At 53.1% G+C, this 22,879-nt stretch overlaps 2 protein-coding genes across 3 annotated transcripts; one reads left to right on the top strand and one right to left on the bottom strand.

The window, feature by feature from the left end:
- Positions 1-598: 598 nt before the first annotated feature.
- KBTBD13 (kelch repeat and BTB domain containing 13) lies at positions 599-3,650 on the bottom strand. 2 transcript variants are annotated; one of them, XM_028495567.2, is made up of 2 exons: positions 1,989-3,650; positions 599-1,178 (listed from the first exon to the last, which is right to left on the bottom strand). In XM_028495567.2, exon 1 carries the CDS (start codon positions 3,593-3,595, stop codon positions 2,219-2,221), a length of 1,377 nt encoding a protein of 458 aa, XP_028351368.1. In that variant the 5' UTR covers positions 3,596-3,650; the 3' UTR covers positions 599-1,178; positions 1,989-2,218. The 2 variants fall into 2 exon arrangements, with proteins under 2 accessions (XP_028351368.1, XP_023984514.1); XM_024128746.3 differs by having other exon boundaries at positions 2,109-3,650.
- A 6,756-nt stretch (positions 3,651-10,406) lies between these two features.
- On the top strand, positions 10,407-22,457 carry RASL12 (RAS like family 12). Its single transcript, XM_007105137.4, has 5 exons — positions 10,407-10,654; positions 12,597-12,653; positions 18,412-18,485; positions 19,210-19,400; positions 22,050-22,457. The coding sequence occupies exons 1-5, from the start codon at positions 10,552-10,554 to the stop codon at positions 22,423-22,425; spliced, it is 801 nt and encodes a 266-aa protein (XP_007105199.2). The 5' UTR covers positions 10,407-10,551; the 3' UTR covers positions 22,426-22,457.
- Positions 22,458-22,879: the final 422 nt, after the last annotated feature.

Genomic DNA, 22,879 nt, shown 5'->3' with positions numbered 1-22,879 from the left:
CTGCATTCTCCATTTGTGATGAGGCCAGGATTTCCCATGGCCCTTGGGTCTTGGGAGGATGGAGACCACTTAAGACCACTCGGAGAAGTCCGCCCAGAGGCTTGGAGAGGCTGGAGGACTGAGCTGGGCATCTGACCAGAAAGCAGGGTCGGGGTACTCTACAGGCGAGATAAGAGTCCTCATCTAACACCAGAGGTCAGCACCAGAGGTCAGCAGCAGGTCCCTAACTAGTGATCTCTACAGCCTGATGTCTTTCAGGACCTCATGTTTTTTGTTTGTTTCTAAAACTATTTTATTTATTTATTTATTTATTTATTTATTGGCTGTGTTGGGTCTCCGTTGCTGTGCATGGGCTTTTGCGGCTAGTGGGGGCTTCTCTTGTTGCGGAGCGCGGGCTCTAGAGTGTGCAGGCTTCAGTAGTTGTGGTGCGTGGGCTCAGTAGTTGTGGCACACGGGCTTAGCTGCTCCACGGCATGTGGGATCTTCCTGGACCAGGGATCGAACCCATGTCCCCTGCATTGGCAGGTGGATTTGTAACCACTGCACCACCAGGGAAGTCCCAGGACCTCATGTTTTTCTTCTTTCAAAAAAAATTTTATTGAAGTATAGTTGATTTACAACGTTGTGTTAATTTCTGCTGTACAGCAAAGTGACTCATACATATACATATATTCTTTGCCATTGTGGTTTATCACAGGATATGGAATATAGTTCCCTGTGGTATACAGTAGGACCTTGTTGTTTATCCATCCTATATATATAATAGTTTGCATCTACTAATCCCAAACTCCCAATCCTTCCCTCCCTGACCCCTCCTCTCCCTTGGCAACCACAAGTCTGTTCTTTACGTCTGTGAGTCTGTTTCTGTTGCGTAGACATGTTCTTTTGTAGGACCTCATAATTTTTTTCTGTAGGTGGGAAAGTGTCCCAGCTCAGCTGACATCACAAAAGGATCTGCTCTTGCTATCTGCATACGTGCACAGCTGCACGCATGTGCACATACACACATGGAAAAGGATGTCAGCCAGGGGTCCAATGAGCAATGCACGCAGCCATCGTCAGGAAGAGCCAACCCTGCACAGAGAAGGTAGGCACAGAGCCAACAGAGAGAGAGGAAGAAGAACGGCATTCCAGGTCCAGGAAATGGCAAGAGTGGAGGCTAGGAGGAAAGAATTAACCTGTAGAATGTAGAGGAAGGGATACAGGTGAGGAAGATGAGGCAGTTAGACCTGCCCAAAATTGGGCTCATACCTTGAGTAACCTAAGTCATGGAAATTAAGTCTATTGCCCTGGAGTGATGACAAAAAGGGCAGTGGATAAGGGACTTCCAACTGGCTTCTCCCCTGCGGGCCCACATCCCATTAGAGGGTATGGGGAACCCTTTTTCCCTCACAGGTCTCACTCCAGGTTCAGCTCAGTTTCTGTCTCTACAAGCCAGCGCAGCCTCACTGCCTCCCCAAAGGCCTCCATCTACAGCTGCTCTGCCTTAAAGGCAGGGCTCACAGACTCTTCCCACCTGCTCCAGCTTTCCCCGTCTCTCCTCTTCTGAATCTCCCCATTTAGCAGCTAACTATCCTGCCTGTCTTCTTCATACAGTTTGTTTACTACCCTTCTGCCTGGAGTAACATATTTTTCCCCTCCCTATTTTCCCGTTGCCCTGATTTCTTCAGGACTTTATTATATTGCAGGGTTTGGGTTTTTTGTTTTTGCCCATTGCCTTCAGCCCTATGTGGATCAAGACAAATGTGTGTAAACCTTCTGTGGTCCTTGGCTAGACTCTAAGCTTTATGGACCCCTGTTAACTACAGTCACATTAGGCGCAGCACCCTGCTGAGCACACAGTAGGTGCCTAATTCTTGCCTGACTGGCAGTTTGATTAACATCACTTAACCCACTCCCAGCTGGTGCTCAATTACTGGCCCATTCACACACAAGCCTGGATAATTGAAATCCTAACCCCCATGCCTTCCACTGACATTGTGACCCACCAGCTCTCAAGACAGCCCAAGTAATTTGAGGGTTGAGATCCCAGAGTCGTTGCTTCCTGAGATTCTTGGACATGTTCACACCACCAGAAGGCAGAAGGCACAAGGCCCCCAACGTCTCACCTGGGGCAGGGAGAGAGAAGTTCCCAGCAGCTCCTAAGGCCAGTCTCATAGACTCAGCCATGGCTCAGAGAAGACTCTGGGCATCCCCCTCCTAAAGCCCAGCCCAGGGGTCACAGTTCTGGCGTCGTCGAAGCCACCTGCCCCTGGGCACCGGGCGGCAGCCTGAGGAGAACGGTTTGCAAGGAGCCGGGCCGTGGGAAGCCGGCCTTCTCCCTGAGCAGACGCCAGGTGCCGCCCTCAATGGCATAGAGCAGCGTAAACACGCGGTTGACCGTATAGACGGTGTCGCCGCGCACCACGGCCGTGAAAAGCGCGCCCTTGCTGTTGACGAACTGGCCGGGCAGCGCCGTCCACTGGCCGGTGGCCAGGTTGAGGCAGTCGATGGCGCAGTGCAGGAAGTCATCCTTAGGTCCGTTGCGCACCACGTAGAGACTATCGCGGTGGGCCACCATGCAATGGCCATAGCTCTGCGGGCGCCGCAGCTCGGCCACGGGCAGCCACGCGTCTGCCCTCACCGTGTACTCCACCACGATCGTGGTGTCGGCTGGCCGCCACAGACACACGAAGAGGCGGCCGCGGGCTTGGGCGCAGGGCACGCCGGCAGCTGGCTGCGGCAGGTTGGCCGCAAAGCTCCAGCAGCCCGCGGCCGGGTCGTAGCGCTCCACGGAGCTCATGGCCATCCTCTGGAACTCGCCCCCGATGGCATAGAGGTGGCCGTCAAAGCCGGCCAGCGCCGTGTCGTAGCGCGGCTGGTGGGGGCTGGGGAACTTGCGCCACGTGCCGCCATCGGGGTCGTAGCAGAAGCCCAGTTCCACCACCTCCTTGTTGGGGCCCCGCACGCCCCCCACGATGTAGAGCTTGTTGCCCAGCGTAGCCACGCCGGCCAGCAGCGTGCTGGCCTCCATGGGCAGCGCAGCCAGCGTGCGCCACGCGTTCTCCTCTTCGTCCAGGTAGCACACGGTGCGCGATGCGTCCTCCAAGAAGCCGGGCGCCGGTGCGTGCGTGCTGACGGCCACGTAGCTGCTGGGTCGCAGCGCCGCCACGTAGGCGCGAGCCTCGGGCAGCGCCAGCTCGGCCGCTTGCTCGGGGGCGCTGTCGCGGATGAAGAGCGCGGCGCTGAGGAAGACGTCGTGCAGGCCGAAGGCGGCGGCGGCGTCGCACAGCAGCGCGCAGTTGTCCGACGTGAGGCTGTGCTCCAGAAAGCGCGCCAGCGCCGGCGTCTGCAGGAAGGCGGCGCACTCCACGGCTTGCAGCAGCTCGTCGGGGGCCGCCAGCGCCGGCCTTTCGCCGCGCAGCACCCGCAGCGTGGTGCGGAAGCCGTCCGGGCTCAGAGCGCCCAGGCGCACCTCTGCCGCGCGCGCCTCCCTCATGCCCGAGCGGAAGAGGCCGCGGAAGAAGCCGCAGTGCTCCACCAGCAGGGCCCGGTCGGCCTGGAAGAGCTGGCTGCCCACCCACACCTGCATCAGGGCCCCAGGGCCCTGCGGCATGGCGGGCCCAGGCGCGGAGGCCGCCTCCGGGGGCCTGGATGCAGCAGTCACCCACCCTGGGGCTCCCCCGTACCGGCAAAAACTTACCCGGGGCATATAAATATCTTCCTGGCTAAAGATAGTACGGCTCATGTGATGTGGTGGCCAGCGGGCTGGATGGCCGAGGGCCCGGAGGGCATCTGGAGACCTGCCAGGTCAGTCACTTCCGTAAGAAAAATAGTAATAATGATGACCGTATACCGGGCACCTACTGCATTCAGGGCACTGTGAGGGCAGTTTACAAAATATCCCATTTAACCTGCACTAAAGCAGCTGTAAGCCCTCGTGCAGGTACCCTAACTCTGACCCTCTGTTTCTTCGAAATGGGGCCAGTAATAACACCTATTTCACGGTATTTCGACAATATCTGTACAGTGTTCGGAATGAGGCTCAGAGAATTTACATGACTTGTTCAAGGTCATTCAGCTGGGAAAGCAAGGACGGAATGAATACCTAGCTCACGCCTTCGGTTGGTGGGGCAGGGGTACTTGGGTGCCAGAGGGAGAGGCAGAGGTGGAGCACGTAGAGTGGGCCGGGCTGGGGTCCAGAGTAGGTTTTCTTTTGGCGTGGGCCTCTGCCCCTGACTCTGGGCTAGACCAATCTCTTTTTGAGCCTCGATTTCCTTCTCTGTAAAAATGGGTGGGTAAGAGGTGAACGTTCAGTAAGTCCCTGAATGTGGAAGTATTCCCTGACTCGGGATGGGTGTGGGAAGCTGGTGTCTGTTCCCCTCTTGCTACTCCCCACTCATCCATTGCTCTATAGCTCAGATCTTGGGAAGAGGAAAGTGGGACTGCTGAGGGGACTATATGTCTGTGGATGGGAAAGAGACAGGCTTCTTGAAATAATATTTAACACTTATATTGCACTGTCAGGCATTTTGTGAGCACTTGAACATCTATAATCTTCGCAACAATCAGGTGAGAAAATAACTTATTTTCCCTCGTTTGATAGATATTATCCATTTATTGCTTACAGCATGCATGAGTCAGATATTATTAAATTCACAGATGAGGAGACTGAGTCACCAAGAGGTTCACTCACATGCCCGAGATGATATGGCCACAGAGCAGCAAAGCTAGGACTGGAGTGCAGCCAGTCTGACCCCAGAGCCTGCGTCTCTAACCGTTGTGCTCTGCTTCCTCCCTGTGCTACAAATGCTGGGCAGTCACTTTGTGCCAGGAGGTCACAGTTGGAAGGAATTTCAGTCTCCTATGGTTCAACCCCTTCACTTACAGTAGAGGGTCAGACAGGGAATTGCCCAGGGTCTGGAAGCAGACAGCCCCAGGCCTCCTGCTGCCCAGCTTGTTCAGAACTTTCCTGGGTGACCACCTAAGACTCTGGGTTCCAAAATGTCAGCCGGAAGGGAGCTTGGTGATTGTCTTCTGCTACCTTGTTCTACAGGTGGGTTAACTGAGGCCCAGCCCTGTGTAGCATGTATCTGCCTTTCAGGAGATGTTCAGCAGCAGGTCTTCTTCAGGAGGGATGGGGTAGCTCAGTGGCTCACAGTGATAAAGCTGTACTTGGGAAGGGAGCAGGGGAACTTCCCTCCCCGCAAGACACATGCATGCACAGATCCTCAAGTATGAATCTGCAGACCCAACATGAGTGTGCCTTTCTTGCTGGGGACTCCCACCCAGTTCACCCCATTAAAGCAGGGCTGGGATGTGGGGACCACTTGTGTGAACCTGGGAAGCCAGAAGCCTGGAGGCGGCAGCCAGAAATATGCAAGACTCTGCCCCAGAGACCAGACAGGAAGAGGAGGAAGAGATAGAGGGGGTGGGCAGGAGTCCCCACGGATACTATCCCAGGCCCTCTGCCAGCTTTTCTCCTTCCCTGAGGCTAGACGTTGGCTGAAAGCATGACAGCCCCTCCTTGGAGGAAAGTGGGCTCTGCAGTGCCCAGTCCTGACTCTGTCCTTGCTAGTGGCCTCAAGGATAGGGAGAATGTCTGACTGTTCTCATTTCACAGATGAGGAAAGGGAGGCCTAGAGATGGAATGGGCTTTGCCTTGGTTATGAATGAAGATGTGGGATGGATTGAACCCCGTCCACTTGACCCCAGGCCCCAGCCCAGCTGTCTCTCCTCACCTGCATTAGCCTTTTCTTCAGGAAGGGAAGCAGCTGCCTCCTGCCAGGCTCAAACGAAGGGGCGGGTGGGGAAGGGGCTGACCCCCAGGGGGCCACAGTTCCCTCCCCAGATGGCCTGTTCCTGACACCTAGTAACTGGTAGACAAACAGAACCACTGCCTGCACCTCTCCTGAGAGCAGGAGTGGGAAGGAGCACGAACCCCCTACTGGCTGAAGTTCACTCCCCGTCCCAGTTTTTCACAAGTCCATCCCTGATTTCAGTGGGTTGGAGGGCTAGTGCACACACACCCGGCTCCCACCCTCAGCAGCCAGGAAGTGGGGAGGGGGTCATCCAAGGTGGGCGGTCATGACTCTGAGGCTGAGTCCAGGATCAGCACTTTGGCCCTGTGCCCAAGGCCCCAGTGGGGTGTTTTCTGCAGCTGGTGAGAGTTTCCTCCACCCGGACAACAAATGTCCCTCTGGGACTTGGAGAGGACAAGGAAACTGTCATGGCTGTGGGCAGCCCACGGAGTTCCCAGGCTCTGCCCGACCCCACACCAACCTCCCTCTCTACTTAGCAAGGTTGAGGGTGGAGGCAAGGAAAGGGGCTCTGTGTCAGACCCTGAGCCTTTCTAGAGCACACGCCCCATCTTGTACATCTCTCTATCTGCAGTGATTGGCACACTGAGGGATCTGTTCAGTGGACTCCTGGGCCCTAACCTAAGTAGGAATCCCTAGTCTGTTGGAGGAGACACAACCCCTGACCCAGGAGAGCCTGCAATCTGGTGGAGGACTGGGCCCAGCTCCACCACCCTGCACAATTCCCTTTCTGACCCTCCACTATAAATGAAGGTGTTGAACCATATGAGACTGAAGTTCCCTCCAACTGTGACCTCCTGGCCCTCCTGCCTGATGGGTGACCCCTGGCCTTTGCCACCCATGGTGGTATTTCTGCACACAGGGTAGTGATGAGCTTGCCTGGACCTGAGGAAGAGCACTGGACTACGAGTCAGGATTCCTGCTGGGCTTTGATGCTGGTACTACCACTGGCTTGCAAAGCTGCCCAACCTGTCCAGGCCTCAGTTCTTTTTTTTTTTTTTTTGACCATGCCATGCAGCATGTGGGATCTTAGTTCCCCAACCAGGGATCAGACCTGTGCCCCCTACATTGAGAGTGCGGAGCCTTAACCATTGGACCACCAGGGAAGCCCCCAGGCCTCAGTTCTTCATCTGTAAAGTGGAGCTTGGATCTGAATTCTAAGGTTCTGTTCAGTTTTGACATCTGAATTTATAATTGAAAAATCACAGAAGTGGTTGTCATATTGTGCCTCCAGGGAATGCAGTGACATCACAAAGGGCTCCCAAAAGGTTAGCTTTATGTGGAATGGCTTCTGGGGGTGGAAGTAGGGGTGGGGGGCAAGGGCAGGATATAGTCCTACCTGTCTAGACCTGTATGTGCCCCACTCACTCCAGAGCCACCTATTGAGCACCTGCTGCAAGACCACTGCTGGGTGAGGGGCCACATCCTCTGCATTTCGAGGGCCTCAGGGCCCATTATAAGAGCCTCAGATGTGGGGAGGTGGTGATAAGGAGGGTTGGGATACTGGCCCTAGCAGAATAACCTCTCTCTTGACCCAAAGTGCCCAAATTCCTGGTCACTAAACAGTTGTGGCTTCTTGGCAGTTGGGTGAGAAGTGTGAGCTATTCGTGTCCAGGGGAGTGCAGGGAACTATCATTTGCTGTTTTGGGCTATGGGCCCACCTCTAGGTGGAATATTTTCATGTTATCTAATACTTAATATCATACCTATTTTAAAGACAAGGTGTCTCTGTAACTCTTCCACTATGAAATGGGTGTGATAACTACCTCTTAGGATGATAATAAGGAACAGATGGATAAAAAACAGAAGTACATTAAGCATTGTGAATAATTCAAGGAGATTATTATCATATTGGCTTAGTCTAATAGATATTTAATTATATTGCAGCTCTGGGAATTCTGAATGAGTTTGGGGTCTTTGAAAAATAGACCAAGAAGGGCACCTGAGAGTCAATGATGATTTCTCATTGGTAGGAATTCCAAACACATGTATTTCAAATCCTTTAAATCAAAGAGTCCTTTCAGCTCAACATTATTCATAGATTTTTTAAAAATCCCCACGACAGGTCAATAATTTGGTGATGGTATTTGTGTATAAAAACAATGACTATTCCTTTCAATAAATTGTACCCCCCAGGGAATGACATAGGTGGAAATGTTGAAATTTTTATATTTTAATCTTTTAGGTCTGACTCAGCACTTCAAATTTCCTATATAAAATTTCCATAATTATTTGACTGTATTTGTTTGTTTGTTTTGTTTGTTTTGGACTCGCCACACGGCATGTGGGACCCTAGTTCCCAGAACAGGGATTGAACCCGTGCCCCCGCAGTGGAAGCACAGGATCTCAACCACTGGACCACCAGGGAAGTCCTTTGACTGTGTTTTTGGATAGATTTTGGAACTGTTGGTAGTGGTTGAGAATACAGTGATGTGTGAGAAAAAATGTACAGGGAGTAATAAAATGAGGAACTGAGGCCCAGATGGACAAATTAGCTTATTCCACAGTCTGGCAGTAAGTGACTGATTCCAAGAGCCTTTCCGGTCCACAATGGGCACTTCTGAGTGCTGGACAAGCAGCCCACAGATGAGGAGGCTGAGGATGGGGAACGGGAGTGGTTGCAGCTGTGAGATGGGCACTGTTTTCCTCCCAAGCCTCGTAGGAGGGGCAGACTTTGGGCACTTAGCGGTCACAGCTGAGGGCCTGAGTAACCACCTGGCAAAGAATTCAAATAATCTCTTAAATAGAAGTGAGTTAAGATCATCTCATCCCATCTTGCAAATCATTGTGGTGTTTCCTTACAACACCTCCTTGAAGTGTCACCCCCTTGATTGCCTTCAGTGTCAGGGGGCTCACTTCTTCCAAAGACAGTAGTCCCTTCTGACTATGGGCAGCTCAGGTGATTAGAGTTCACACTCACACTGAGCTGGAACCTGCCTCCTTGCAGCTCCCATCTGCTGTTTGGTCTGAGTCTTAAAGAGAAGGAATGTAACTCCTCCAAAATCACATAAGTAGGGAAGTAGCAGAGCCCAGGTTTACTCCCAGTTGGGCCTCTGGGGGTCCACAGCCTGCCCTCTCTCCAGCAGTCCTCCAGTGAGACTGAGTCTCCCCATAGCCCCACCCAGAGCCAGTCTGTCCTCCCAGGACTAGGGCCAGCCCAGCGATGTGGCTAGAACTTGGCTCCCACTTTTTCTCCTTCTACAACTCAAAGGAAAACCGTTGGCCATTAGCTCTGTGAGCGATTCTGGCCTGTGGGTGTAATCTAAACAAATTCCTCCCAACACCTTAGAGTCTTAATAACACAGCTGGTTTACCATGATCTCCCAGAAACACTATTAGGCTGAGTCAGTATTCATGTCCTGTCCTGGAAAATAATTTTCTCTCTTGGTTGAGGAGAAGTTATTACCATCAGGCTCTGACTCCAGGCCCTCCGCTTGCTGACCTGGGTTTTCCTGGTTTCTTTTGCACGTGGGTGGGTAGATTAGCTATGGGAGGATAGGGGTTTGGGGTTGGAGGGGGAAGGGCTGCAGTGAGAAGTCTCTGAGACTCCCATATCTTTCTCCACTCAAACCTGGAGTGTATTCCAAAAGAGAGGTCCCACAGGGTTCTAGAAAGTACTCAGACATGGAAACCAGGGTTGATTTTGTCACCCTCAGTTAGGCTTGAATTGGATTTATTTTCCCCTTCCTTTAGTATTATAGATGGGGACACCAAAGCCCAAAGAAGTGAGATGACTTGCCTAAGGTCACCCAGTGAAAGAGCTGGCACTAGATCCTAAATGTCCAGATTCTTCATGTCAGCCCTTTGCCCTGTTTCCAGCATGACCAGATTTACCCCGGGTTTCAAGGGGAATGACAGGTAACCCTGCCAGGCTCATCCACCAATCCCAGAATCATAGGCAAGAGGGAGTGCCAGGTTTTAGAATAAAATGCCCCATTTACACACTAGGCTGCAAACACATGCGACTCATTAGCTCCCATCAGGGAGAAAACAGTAATCCAGAATGGGTTTGGTTTCTTGAAGCTGGACCCAGATTGGCCATGAAATCTTAGGAAAGTCATCTCCCCCCCAGCCCCCCCCAACTCGTTCCCAGAAGCTAGGATTCTTTACGGGTTCTGTAGTGATGCCTGAGAGTCCCCACACCGAAGGGCAGGGTAATGTGGTCGGGGAAGTTGTGTGCCAAGGCTGAGCTGCCTTGTGATCCAGAGAAAGGACCAGGCTCGGAGTTGAACCCGGCAGGCTTCCCGGAGGAGGAGGCGGGGCCAGCTGGGTAAAACAAAGGAAGGGGGGATCTTCTTGCTGATGGGAAGTGACTTGAGTGGAGATTCAGACAAAACTGGAAACATCCTTCCCCTATCCCTGGCCTCCCTCTCTCCGGTACTTGTCCTTTCCCGCCGGGTCTTGGGGGGTGCTCCGAAGGGTGACGGCGCCGCCCGGCCCTCGAGGTCCAGCAAGGCCCTGGGGGGCGCGGCCGGCCGGAGATCCCTTCCGCTCGCAGGGGTCTCCGCAGCCCTTACAAGGAGTTTGGCGGCGCTCGGGCGGCCCCGCCCGCCAGGCTCCCCCGGCCCCTCCTCCCCGCACGGTCGGGCCTGGCAGCGGGAAGGCTGCCTGCTAGGCGCGGGGCCCGGGAGGCCGACGCCGCCGGGGCCGCGAGTGCCAGAGAGGCCGCCACTCGCTCCCGAGGGCCCCGACGGGCGGGCACGCTGCTCGGGGCCCTTAGGCCAGGACCCGTGTCCCTCTCCGCAGCGTCGCCATGTCCTCGGTGTTCGGGAAACCCCGCGCGGGCAGCGGGCAGCAGAGCGCTCCCCTCGAGGTCAACTTGGCCATCCTGGGGCGCCGCGGGGTGGGCAAGTCCGGTGAGTGTGGTGCGGGCGGAAGGGAAGGGGTCAGGCGGGGTCGCGCGTGACGGGGAGCGGTGGAGGGAACCGGGCGCTGTGGGCTTGCGGGCAGGCTCTTCCACTGGCTTTCGGGGCTTCCTGCGCCCAGGTGGGTTGGGTGAGACACCGTGATGGTTTCCTTCTTTGCCTCAGCTTCTCTTGCTTGGTTCTCCCTCAGCTTGTTTTCAGCTCCTCCATCTCTCAGGCTGTCTTCTCTTCCTCGCCTGTCTTTCCCTCTGTGTCTGTGTCCTCCTTGTCCGTGACCCCAGCTGTCTCCCCTCTGTCTCTGTGTCTCCCAGTCCTCTGCTGGTCTCCGCCTTGCCGTTTACCGCCCTGCATCTCCTCTTCTTGGCCAGCAGTCAGCCCTGGTGACTGGAACCAAAGGGACCTGTTAGGCACTGATCCCCAGCCCAGGGCCCCTACGGAGCTTAGTCGCAGCCTTGCTGCTCCTTGATTTAGGCCAGGGGAGAAGGGGCCCCAGGCCCCTGAAGGGAGGTGGTAAAAGTCGCTGGCTTTGGGGATTTCCCAGGGAGAGGCTGCTACCCACTTCCCACCCCAATTCTCTGGGATTCTGGAACAAAGTGAATTCTTATCAAATGTATTTGTTTCAAGTCAGACCCCTTTCTTGACTTGAAGGAAACACATTGTACTGTGGTCTCAGGTGCCTCGGACTTGTCCTTGATGAACAAAGCGCTTGGATTTACACTCAGGCCATTTCTATCAACACTGAACTCTGCCTTCACCACTTTTGGCAGCTGGAGCCCAGGGGGTGGGGGTGGGGGGTGTCACCATAGGCAAAGATCCAGAAAAAGGGTTCACCACTCTCCCCGCCATTCCCAGTCCCAGGCAGCTGAAGGGGGGTAAGACAGAGGGGGCTCCTCCACTGGCTGTTTTTCCAGTTGCAGCCATTAGTGAATGGCCATCATGGACTCAGCTGTGAGTTTCCTTCTCCAGAGTATTCTTTGAGACTCACTGGGAGCCTATTCTCTACTTTTGAAGCCAGCCCCCTGGCTCAGAGATGGGACTCTGAATCATGCTTTCCTAGAGAAAAGATTTGCCCTCTTCCCTTTGAAAATCACATTGTTATCTGCGGCTCTGTCACTGGTACAGTTTAGCTAGTGACTACATGAATGAAAGAATTTAAATTTTAAAGTATGTATTCCCTGGGTATTAGTTTGCAAAATGACACTGTTAGGAATCCTGGGAAAGAATTTTAAGGATTTTCTTTAAAATACTGCATTACTTTTTAAGAGTTCAGTATTGTAGTGGGCTGGCCTTCAGCTTTATGTGGTTAAATTCTGAACAAAATCAATCTTGTTAATGCATTCCACCTGGGGAGGACTTCCCCAGGTTTTATGTTCTGTAAGACTCCCATGATGAGTGTGGAGGTCTTAAGAGCCAAGACTCGAGGACTGAGGACTAGAGTGTGTTTACTTGGGATTCGGGGGTTCATATCCCTCCCAGAGATCACCCACTGATAACTCAGCTCTTACTCTCTCTTTGGCTTGTAGCCAAAGCGGGGATAAATGGCTCCACACTTCAGAGTCTTTGTGCCTTGTCAAGGGTGGAGGAGGTCTCTCTTCACTTTGAGTCTCAGCAAGTTGACCCTAAGATAACTGCTTGCCTGGGTCCAGACCCCGTAGTTAGGGTCTTCACAAACGCCCCTTAGGCTTGCCTCTCATTTCTTTTCTTGCTGCCATCCCCCTCCCCACAAAAAAATCCCAGAATGCAACTGGGAAGGACATGGTTCCCCATATTTCTGGTTTCCCCTGAGCCTCTCAAACCAGTTCCCCAGCTCTCCAGAGAGCAGAGGGGTCACAGAGGCTAGATAAGTCTTCCCTAAAATGAGAGGGGCAGGCTCCAGGGCCCAGCAGCCAGACACGATGGGGAGACTGAGCCAACTTCTTTCTCCTCGTTGCAGCCCTGACGGTGAAGTTTCTGACCAGGAGGTTTATCAGCGAATATGACCCCAACTTGGGTAAGGGCCCACTCCTCCCTGTCCCTCCTGCTGTGCCCACTTGGATCTCCCCTGCAAACACACATATGCCGTGGTGGGCCCAGGCCTGACCAGGACCACACATCTGGGGGCCGAGGGGAGGAGCCACCAGGATGACTCAGCCCATGCGACAAAATGTTTTAAGTTCCAAAAATGTACCCTTCCATAGCTCACCCCAGACAACTTGGGGGTTAGCCCAATTAAGAGAACTGAGAGAAGTTGATTTGCCCTAAAATATGAAGTATGATGAAACTTAAAAAAAAAAAATCAAACATTGCAGAATATCCACATCCATTAAGTGTTTTTCTTCCAGATGGTTATTCAGTGTACTTTTCCAGAAAAGCTGGACATTTGGGAAATTCCCTAGTAATACTGGCTTCTAAACCAGTTTTTTAACCACACAAGAAGACTAGTCTTGTTTAGTAGCTTGTTTGGTATCATGATGGTGTATTGGAAAAAGGGATGCCCTGGTGTCAGAGCTGAGTTTGAATCCTGGCTCTGTCACTTATTGGCTGTGCATCTTTGAAGCAGTCACCTAAGCTCTCTGAGCTTCTGTTTCCTCATCTGTGAAATGGGCATAAAAATACCTATCTCAGAGAATTACTGTGAGGATTAAAGAAATAACACATGTAAAAGATGTAACGTACTACTTGACCCACAGAGACATTGAATGCGTATTCACTTCTCCTTGCTTCTTTCTCCTCAAATGGCTTTGCACTGTGGTGGCTGAGATTCACCCAAGTTAATTAGATCACTGTTTCTGAAAATTAATTTTAGAAGCAGGACCTTTTCCTCAAATAACCTCTTACATGGAAGCCCAATATCTAAATACGTAAAAGCAGAATTTTATTAATATAAATGTAACTTAAAGCTCACATTTATAGCATTTCTTTATGGTAAACTTTCCACTGAGAAAAATGGGGTGTCTGGATGCTCTTTGGAAATGGGGGTTGCAGTCTTAGATTATCTTCCCCCTTCATAAGAATTGAATAAGGCATTTGTGGAACCCCTGAAGGCCCTCTGAGGAAACCCAGGGCTTCGGGAGGACCCTGGGGTCCCACAAATGAAACCTCCACAGTGCAGCACCACCGGCAGCAGGCCTCTGATGGAATGCGCCCTTCACGCCTGAAGGAAAGAGCTCCTCAGCCCACTGGTGCCCTTCAGTCCAGGCTGGGATGTTGAATCCCAGTGTCAGAGTAAGAAGGGATGTCAAGGCTACTTAGTCCAATGGTTTTTAGAATTTATTCCTTACGTAGCAGAATCCCTTCTTCCAAGGAGATCTTACACAGAACCCCAGAGGTCAAGCAGAGGAAGCAGAGGGGGTCCCCTGGCTAAGTCAGGAATGCAGGGCAGACAACTCACGGACAGTCCTTAAGGGGTTTGTTCCTCAAAGTTTGGTGTGACCGCCTGTGCTTTGACACAGCCCCTCGGCTGCAGCGGAGGAAGTAGGCCCAAGGAGCTTTGTGGGCCAAGGTCACCAGCAGGTGTGAGGGGAGCCCATTGATTAGCAGAGGTCAGTGCCCAGGGGAGTGAGACACAGGAGCATGAAGTCAGATGGGCGGGGTGGGGGAGTGGGTGGGAAGGGAAGGCACACAGCAGGGATGTCTGGGAAGGGAAAACGGAGATTCTCAAGGACAGTGCCTCAAAAGACAGATTCTGCCTACCTCAAATATTGCATGGAGCATACTTATACTAAAAAGTATTAGCTGTATATCTGAAATTCAAATTTAACTGGTTATCTTGTATTTTATTTGGCAACCTATCTCCATTCTCTCTTCTTCCTGTCCCCCATCCATACCCTTCAGGCAGGGTCCCACCAGAGGAGCCTATTACAGTGGTGGTTTGAGCTTCCTGGTTGAGCAATTTTGGAGTTCTGAACTGGTAGGGGAATGTGTGGTCCGACGGTCTAGGGCGGGGGTGTGGCAGCCCCACAGTGGTTAGTCACCTCAGCCTTTGGTCTTGTACCACACCCTGAGAGCTTCTGAGCCGGAGAAATGGCCAGACGCTCTCCTGTCGGCCATTCTGGGAGGCCAGTGCTGCTCCTTGGGGGTCCTGTCCACTGTCTAAACATTCCCGCCACTATCCCATGGCTGGTTCCAGCAACAGTGGGGGACTCTCGGACCAGAGCCTTTCCTTCTGTGGAGAAAGGTCTGAGCGTCCAAGGAAGAGTTAGCCATGTGGAGATGTAAAACGATCCTTTCCCCTTTTCAAACACCTTCCAAGAGCTTGAGCTCAAAGGGACCTTTTGAGGGTGGACACCTGTGGTGTTCATTCCTATTTCCAGCTTGGAGTGCAGTGCTAGGCACAACACAGATGCTGTTAAACATGGGATTTGAATTTTGGTTTTAGGATTACCCTTTAAAGAAGAGCTCCTATTATTATCCCCATTTTACAGGTAAAGAAACTGAGGCAGAGAGGGCTCAGTGGTTTGCCTAAGATCATGGAGAACCTCAGGTACAAAGGAAGATGAGACACCACTCCAGTTGCCCTCCACTAAGGGTGGCCTTATGCTATCGAGGACCTGAAGTCAGAAGTCTGTGTGGCACTGGGCTCTCTGAGCCTTGGTTTCCCCATCTGGAATATAGGACTAATAGACTGTGCTCTGTGTGTGAGCTGTGCCTTGTTATAGGTTGTGACTGTTAGAGTTGGTAGGAGCCAAGAGAGTCAGTGCCTGTGAAAGGGCTTCACCTGTGCTGAGCACTCCAGGAAGCGAGCAGGGGTATCCAGGAGAACACCCTCCTCTCACAGAGGGATTGGGGGCATCTCACCTGGTTTGCCCAGGGCAGAATGACAAGCTTCTCACCGCTCTTCTCCTCATCCTGCTCCAACAAGGATACAGGCACCATTTCTGAAGCATCATCCCATATACACTCTGACCAGAGCTCCTTTAGTGACGTTTTAAAAATTATTACTGTAAATGAGAGAAAAATACTTTGGGAAAGGGATCTTCTCTCAGCATTGAAGTCCTAAGAATGTTATTTAGAACTAGGAGTTATGAAACCCGTATTTACTAAAGGACTCTAGAATGACCTGAGGGCAGGGACTTTGTGATGGGGAGGCAGGACATTACTGTGACTTGGAAAGGAGCCCCCACTGCACCCCCAGACCCTGGAGTCACCTCACTTGCAAAGGGGGAGGGAGCTGAATAAGATGATTTCATGACCTCTGAGCCTTCTCCACTTTGCCCATGCATGTTCCACGGCCTCAGCTGGACGGGGAGCTTCTGCTTTTTCCCTGGACTCTGCACAGATAGAGCTGGAGAATTGGCTTGTCCACTAAGCAGAGGGAGTGAGGGGGTCCCACTGTAGAGCCCCAAGATCAAGTTCCTTCTGATAGGGTACTGTGTGGCTGTGGGAGAGTTCTCTCCTTTTCTGGGCCTCACCTTCCTGTCATCTCTCTATGGAAGAGCTAACAGCAACCTCAAAAGGCTGTTGCATTTAAGGGACTGTAGGAGACCAAGGTTGGGCTAATATATTTCCTTGAGCTGGGCACAGCATGGTGCCTGTTTGGGCACAGAAGCTGGGAAGCACCTAAAAGGCATGCATCAGACAACTCTGGCAGGAAAATAAAGAAAAATCTGAAGGAGATGTAGGTATCCAGGGGCAGCTCTTCTTGCACCAAATATAGTTAAACATTTGGGGCATATTTTCCATTAGATTTTTTTTTTTTTTTTTGGTCCTTTAACAAGAACGGCTATTTATCCAAGTCCCCACAGCAGGCTGGGGATGGGAGCTGTCTATGACTCCTGCTGGCTGCTAGTGGACCTGGCGTGTTTCCAGGTCTGGCTTGGCTGCCCGTGGCCCTCAGAGAGAAGTGTTTGTGAATTCTGCCACGGCTGTGGGGTACTCTTCTCACAGTGGCTGCTACCAACAGGCAGAGAGGGCTCCAGTTCTGCCCAGAGGGTTCTTCTTTGGGGTCACTTGGGGCACAGGGGCACCCCCCCCAGGGAAAGGTGAGGGCCAAGTGCACTCACACGTGTGGGCCAGTGGCACAGGGGAAAGTTGGGGGTAGGGAGAACGATTGTGACAGCGAAGTCCTCTTTTTTTTTTTGCTGTTTTTTGCGGTACGTGGGCCTCTCACTGCTGTGGCCTCTCCCGCTGCGGCGCATAGGCTCCAGACGCGCAGGCTCAGCGGCCATGGCTCACGGGCCCAGCCGCTCCGTGGCATGTGGGATCTTCCCGGACCGGGGCACGAACCCGTGTCCCCTGCATCGGCAGGCGGACTCTCAACCACTGCGCCACCAGGGAAGCCCGTCAGCGAAGTCCTCTTTGCAGGCCTGGCCACTTGATACTTTCTCAGGTTTGAGGTCATGAGAACTTAGAAAAAAAAAATTGTAAAAACTTATGAAATCCAAATAAGGTCAGTGGTGTAGTTCATAGTATGGTACCAATGTCAATTTCCTGGTTTTGACCATTGTACTATGGTTATGTAAGGTGCTAACATTGGGGGAAGCAGGGGGACGAGTACACAGGAACTCCCTGTACTATTTTGCAACTTCTACATGAGTCTAAAATTATTTCAAAATGAAAAGTAAAAAAAAAAAATCACCTAGGAATGTGAACCTGCCCTGGAAACTTTGGAGCACTATGTCCCCACTGTCCTTTACCAGGCATTTGTGGAGGGCCAGGCCCCATGCCTAGGGGCCCATCCAGTCCTCATGCAGCCCTGTGAATGGTGCAGGGACAAGCATTTAGCACAGCACCTGGCACGGAGGAAAAACCTGAAAACTGTTAGCCAGTGTTATCACATCATCCCTATTTTAATGAGGAAACAGAGTCTCAGAATGCTGAAATGACTTGGCCAAGGCACACAGCTAAAAAGTAGCTGAAGTTGGGTTTGATTCCCATCTCCAACCTAAAACTTTCAACCATCCTAGATTCCTCTGCTATTATTTTGACAAGGATTATTTGTAAAACCTTCTTGGGACTTCTTTTTCTTTATTGAAATATAGCTGATTTACAACGTTGTGCCAGTCTCTGCTCTACAGCAAAGTGACTCAGTTATACACAGAGACATTTTTTTAATATTCTTTTCCATTATGGTTTATTACAGGATATTGAATATGGTTCCCTGTGCTATACAGTAGGACCTTGTTGTTTATCCATCCTGTATATAATAGTTCACCTCTGCTAATCCCAAACTCCCAGTCCTTCCCTCCCCCATCCCCTGCCCCTCCTTCTCGGGTCTTCTAAACAGGGTCTGACCCACCTCCCCCCACCGGCCCCTGCCTTAGTCATGTTGTGTGTTTCTCCTTTCTTGTCCCTTCCCCACCGGGGGCCAGAGGGTTGTCCTGATTGTCCTTGGGGTCTTCCTGTGGGCCAGGTACTGTGGTTGGAGGAGAAGGGGGTGGAGAAGCTTGGGGTGCAGGTGGGAGGGGCTGGCAGTGCAGCCCCTGAGGCCTCTGCTGCTCACTGGGCCCGTGAGCCCCACACTCACTCCATCCTGCAGGTGTGGTGGGTGGACCCAGAACACAATCCCATACCCTGTGGCATGTTCTATGAGTGCCCTCTGGTGCTCTGGGCCATGACAGGTGGAACAGCATCTCCTTGGTGGGAGGGTCTGCCCGTGTCCTCCATGTGGGTGAGAGCCGAGGTCTTTCCAGTGGTCCTGGCTCAGCCTGCCCCAGAGCAAGTCCCCCAGGGGTGCACAGGGATCCAGCAAAGGGAAGCTGGGACTCCGACCCAGCCTACCATCGAGTGGCCTGCCCTGCCTCTGACTGGGCTGACCGTCTGTGTTGCAGAGGATACCTACAGCTCCGAGGAGACCGTGGACCACCAGCTTGTCCACCTGAGGGTCATGGACACTGCAGACCTGGTAACATTACCCCCATGACCCATGAAGAGCTGAGAGTCAGTACAGCCTCTTGGGAAGTCCTGCTTCCAGAGTGTGGGCCTCAGATGGGAATCTGTAAACCTTTTAAGCTCCAATTTGCTATGCGTCCCTGATTGAGATGCTGACCTCTCTGGGCCTGAATCTATTGATTTGCCAAATGAGAAGGGATAGGAAGGGGCCTGGGGAGACCTGATGATTGTTGGTGTCAGCTCTGAGATTCTGTGCTCTGGGGCTTGATTCCTGTGTACACATGGAGCCAGGTGCACACACGTGTTTACACAGAGGCTCCCCTGGCCCAACCCCGCCCCGCCGCCCAGTACATACATCTCCCTGTGTCCTCACCACCCGCTGCCAAGGCTGGATGCCAGTTCTTCTCAGAAGCCAAAGGGGCACCATGAACCTGACCCCAAACCGGCAGCGCCCAGGCACAGCCAGGTCTCTGTAGGGGCCATGCCAAAGTCTTGGCTCTGTGCCCCAGAGGCCAAGGTCTCCAAGTCTGTGGCTGGGTGGTGGGAGTGAGGCTCAGAAACAATGTCTCCTTTCACAGCAGGCCAAATCCACACTGAAGTGCCCCTTTGAAAAGGGCCCTGCCGGGGAACAATATACAGAGATGCAGGGAGTGGGGAGGTGGGATGAGACAGCTCCAGTGAAGGCCTTTACCCTGGCCTCCTCTGCGCCTGACAGAGGCTGCCCTCCTTTGCCCCAGGACACCCCCAGGAACTGTGAGCGCTACCTGAACTGGGCCCACGCCTTCCTGGTGGTGTACAGCGTCGACAGCCGCCAGAGCTTCGAGGGCAGCAGCAGCTACCTGGAGCTGCTTGCTCTGCATGAGAAGGAGACGCAGCGCAGCTACCCTGCTCTGCTGCTGGGCAACAAGCTGGACATGGCCCAGTACAGGTGAGTGCGGCGCTTTGTCCCGCATCCTAGAGCTCGCCTTCTCCTTTCTCGTAAAAGCGGTGTCATCTTCAGGGATTATTTGGCTGCTAAGAAGAGTAATCCCCTTGGATGTAGATAGAAGGGGGTGTGTTGTAAGGATACAGTGGGCAGGGCTTCCAGGCAGCCAAGGGCAGGAAGGGAAGAGCATCTGGGCTGCACAGGGGCTGGACCCTGAAAGTCAGAAGAGAGGCCACTCCTCCCATCCTCCTGAGGCTCTGAGGTCTCTCTCAGCCTCACCCTTTCTTTCCTGAGACTATGTGACCTTCTGTTTCCACTCCCCACAGCTGGCTGGTCATCCAGTGCTCAATTCCAATTCTGGGGAGAGAGGCTCTGATTGGCCACCTGGGTCAGGTGTCTGCTCTGGTCCAACCAGCTCTGGCCTCACCCAAGCGTGGTCCCCAGGCTCATTCCCACAGTTGGCTGTGCTGAGGTCAGGTTCTCCTAGAAAGAGTTGGAGTTGAATCAGAGACCACAGACTGGGCCAGAGGGCAGATGACCCCTGAGTGCTGCAGCCGTATTTTGCTTGGCTGGCACAGTGTTTTAAAAGACCCGGAATTGGAATGCTTTGAGGCGGGGCATGCCCCCTCCAGCTGAACACAGGCCTCACACTCCCTGTGGCTTACCTCCACCCTCCCCACACATTCAAGTTGCCCGCCTGGCCCCTGAGGCGTTTGAGACTGTGATGTCTCCACCTGATGAGTGACCAGCACATCCGTCCTGTGTGGCCAGTCCACCTGCGAGGTAGGGCACCTCCCACCAGCCTTCCTCTCATCCCTTCCTTCTCAGGGCTGGTCACTCCTGCTTCCCCAGGCCCCAAAGGCCCACTGACTGATGTTAGGAAGGAGGGGACACTTAATATAGATTGGGGCTGATGGGCAGTGGGGAAAGGGGGGGTGGTCTCATGAAGGGGGCTCACGGTAGGAGCCTTCAAAGGTGGGCAGACCCTCAGACCCAGACAAATTCCATCTCAGGGAATGAGGAAAGTTGTGTGATCTTAAGGCCAAAAGGTAGTCTTTGAGGAATCACAGATCCCGCAGAACCTAGAATAGGGATCAGAAGACTGGATTGTGAATAAACCAGTTTTAAATATGAGGAAAAAAACTAGGCCACTGTTTTGGTCCCAATATTTGCTAATGGGATTGTGCGAAAGTGGTTTGGGGGCAAAGAGCAAAGCAGCATCGTTTCCCTAAGAAGGAGTCATGAGATTTCTCCCCACTTCCTTCCTTGGTCAAGTCCCGAGGTTGGTAGGTCAGGATTAGATGGGCACAGACAATGTAATTTTTAGCTGAGCATTGGTCAGCGTCTCCCATGATTGTCTTGTAGCTAAAGGGTAAAATGTGGGTTAGAGCGGTGATAACCACTGATAACATTTTCGCTAGGCTACGCCAAAATAAGAAAAAGGGTGATAATGTTATATGCCCTGCTCATCCATTCACGCACACACATGCACGTATGGGGTTCTTGTTTCTGAAAGCTCATTATTCAAGCCCCACAATGACAAAGTTTCAGATTCAAGTTCATCACAAAGGCACATAGTACCAAGTGTTCTTTCAAAAGGAGTTCCTCAGGAATCTGTGCGCTGACAGGACACCAGCCCTGGTTGGGGAATGGATTAGGCACTCTGTCCCTGACCCTTTTTGTCCCAGTCATTCCCTCTGTCTGTTGAGCTAGCCCACTTCCAGCCTTTGCTCCTGCCAGATTAACCTTGGCTCAGAAACCTTTTCCCACCATACCCACCCTGGTGTCCCCTCTCATCTCCCAGGCTGTGCCACTGTCCTCAGGAATGGCAGGTGAGGCAGCTCAGCAGTGAGATTTAACCATTGAAACCTTGGCCTCCAGCCCTCAGGGACCCCTCCCCCCACCCGCCCCCTGCCTCTTCTGGACATCTGACCTATCCGAGGGCCAGTATTTTTCTCTCACCCGGATTCCCATGGCTTTCAGGACCTTCCTAGTTACAAACACTCGATCCCATCATCATGGGAAGTGGTACAGGATGAAGCTGGGGATAGGTGCTGCTCCCTCTCTCGTGCTGTCCCCCTTGCTCTCTCCTGCCTCTCTCCTGGGCAAGCAGACAAAACTCCCTGCCACGAGCCCTGAGACCTCTGCTGACCACAGGCGTCCTGAGTCAGGACCTCGGCCCACCAGGCCTCTGTGGACGCTGTGGTCTGACAGCCTTCCAACCAGACCACTGCCTTTCCCCAGAGCTGATCCCACATGGCAGGGCTGAGGGTGGCTCTTTTCCTGACCAAGGGAGTCAAGGAGATGTGGGGCTGGGAATGCCCATCTTCCTCTGGCCACAGGCAGGGTCTAGCCAGGGACTTTGGGCCAGCTTCTCCCTTCCCCTCAGCCTCGTTCTGAAATTCTGGCTTCGGTGACATCCGCCGCCATTTATTAAGCAGGGACTGTGCTAGGCACTTGACACAAATCATCTTCTTAATCTTAACAACCCTGAGAGGCAGCTCTCATTATCCCATTTTACTGATGAGAAAACTGAGCCTCAGAGAGATGAAGATGGTCACCGAGCTAGTAAGTGAGGATCCAGGTGTAGGCCTGGGCCTGCCTGACTTGGATGCCTGCTCCTGACCCCGCCTCACCCTGCTTCCCCGCCAGGCAGGTCACTCAGGCAGAGGGCATGGCCTTGGCGGGCAGGTTTGGGTGCCTGTTTTTCGAGGTCTCTGCCTGCCTGGACTTCGAGCACGTGCAGCACGTCTTCCACGAGGCAGTACGGGAGGCACGGCGGGAGATGGAGAAGAACTCCCTGGCCAGGCACCTCTTCATCTCCGAGGAGAGGGCCCTGCATCACCAGGCCCCACTCACGGCCCGGCACGGGCTGGCCAGCTGCACCTTCAACACACTTTCTACTGCTAGCCTGAAGGAGATGCCTACTGTGGCCCAGGCCAAGCTGGTCACTGTAAAGTCATCCCGGGCTCAGAGCAAGCGCAAGGCACCCACCCTGACACTGTTGAAGGGCTTCAAGATCTTCTGAGGGCCCCTGCTCAGGATTCCAGGCTCAGCACTGGGCAGTCTGCAGGGCAGGAGCTGGCTTCTCACCACCGGCTTTCCTTCTGATGGAACAGCAGCCCTCACCCTCTGGTGGACAGCTGACCCCTCCTCCAGCACCAGGCAGTGTCCCTGACACCCAGTTCACTGTAGGAGCAATAGGGACAGGCAGAAATCCTGCTCCTATTCCCTCCAGACCTTGATTTCCATGGTAACCACCTCATCCCTCACCCTGAAGGAAACAGCCACTGTGACAACGCAGAGACCTGGGGTCAGCCTGAAGTGGAAGAAAATTGCAGCGTCCATCATGGCGCCATCAGCCTTCCTGCTCCATCTACAGCCAGGCCTGATGTGGCCCCTGGTGGACAGCTCTGGGTGGACAGCTTCAGGAGGCACTGCATAAATGTGGGCCTGAGAGCATCCTGCCCTGAGATCCCAGC

The sequence above is a fragment of the Physeter macrocephalus genome, chromosome 11 (assembly GCF_002837175.3).
Source record: "Physeter macrocephalus isolate SW-GA chromosome 11, ASM283717v5, whole genome shotgun sequence".
In the NCBI taxonomy this organism is placed as follows: Eukaryota; Metazoa; Chordata; class Mammalia; order Artiodactyla; family Physeteridae; genus Physeter; species Physeter macrocephalus.
The sequence above is the reverse complement of the archived record's forward strand: the minus strand, read 5'-3'. Positions and strand labels throughout refer to the sequence as shown.

What these genes read in the sequence shown, in the direction of transcription:
- KBTBD13 (XM_028495567.2), bottom strand. Translation starts at nt 3,595, where the DNA reads ATGCCGCAGGGCCCTGGGGCCCTGATGCAGGTGTGGGTGGGCAGCCAG.
- RASL12 (XM_007105137.4), top strand. Translation starts at nt 10,552, where the DNA reads ATGTCCTCGGTGTTCGGGAAACCCCGCGCGGGCAGCGGGCAGCAGAGC. An exon ending in CGAATATGACCCCAACTTGG is followed by an intron (nt 12,654 to 18,411) that starts GTAAGGGCCCAC and finishes TCTGTGTTGCAG; the next exon opens with AGGATACCTACAGCTCCGAG. An exon ending in CTGGACATGGCCCAGTACAG is followed by an intron (nt 19,401 to 22,049) that starts GTGAGTGCGGCG and finishes CTTCCCCGCCAG; the next exon opens with GCAGGTCACTCAGGCAGAGG.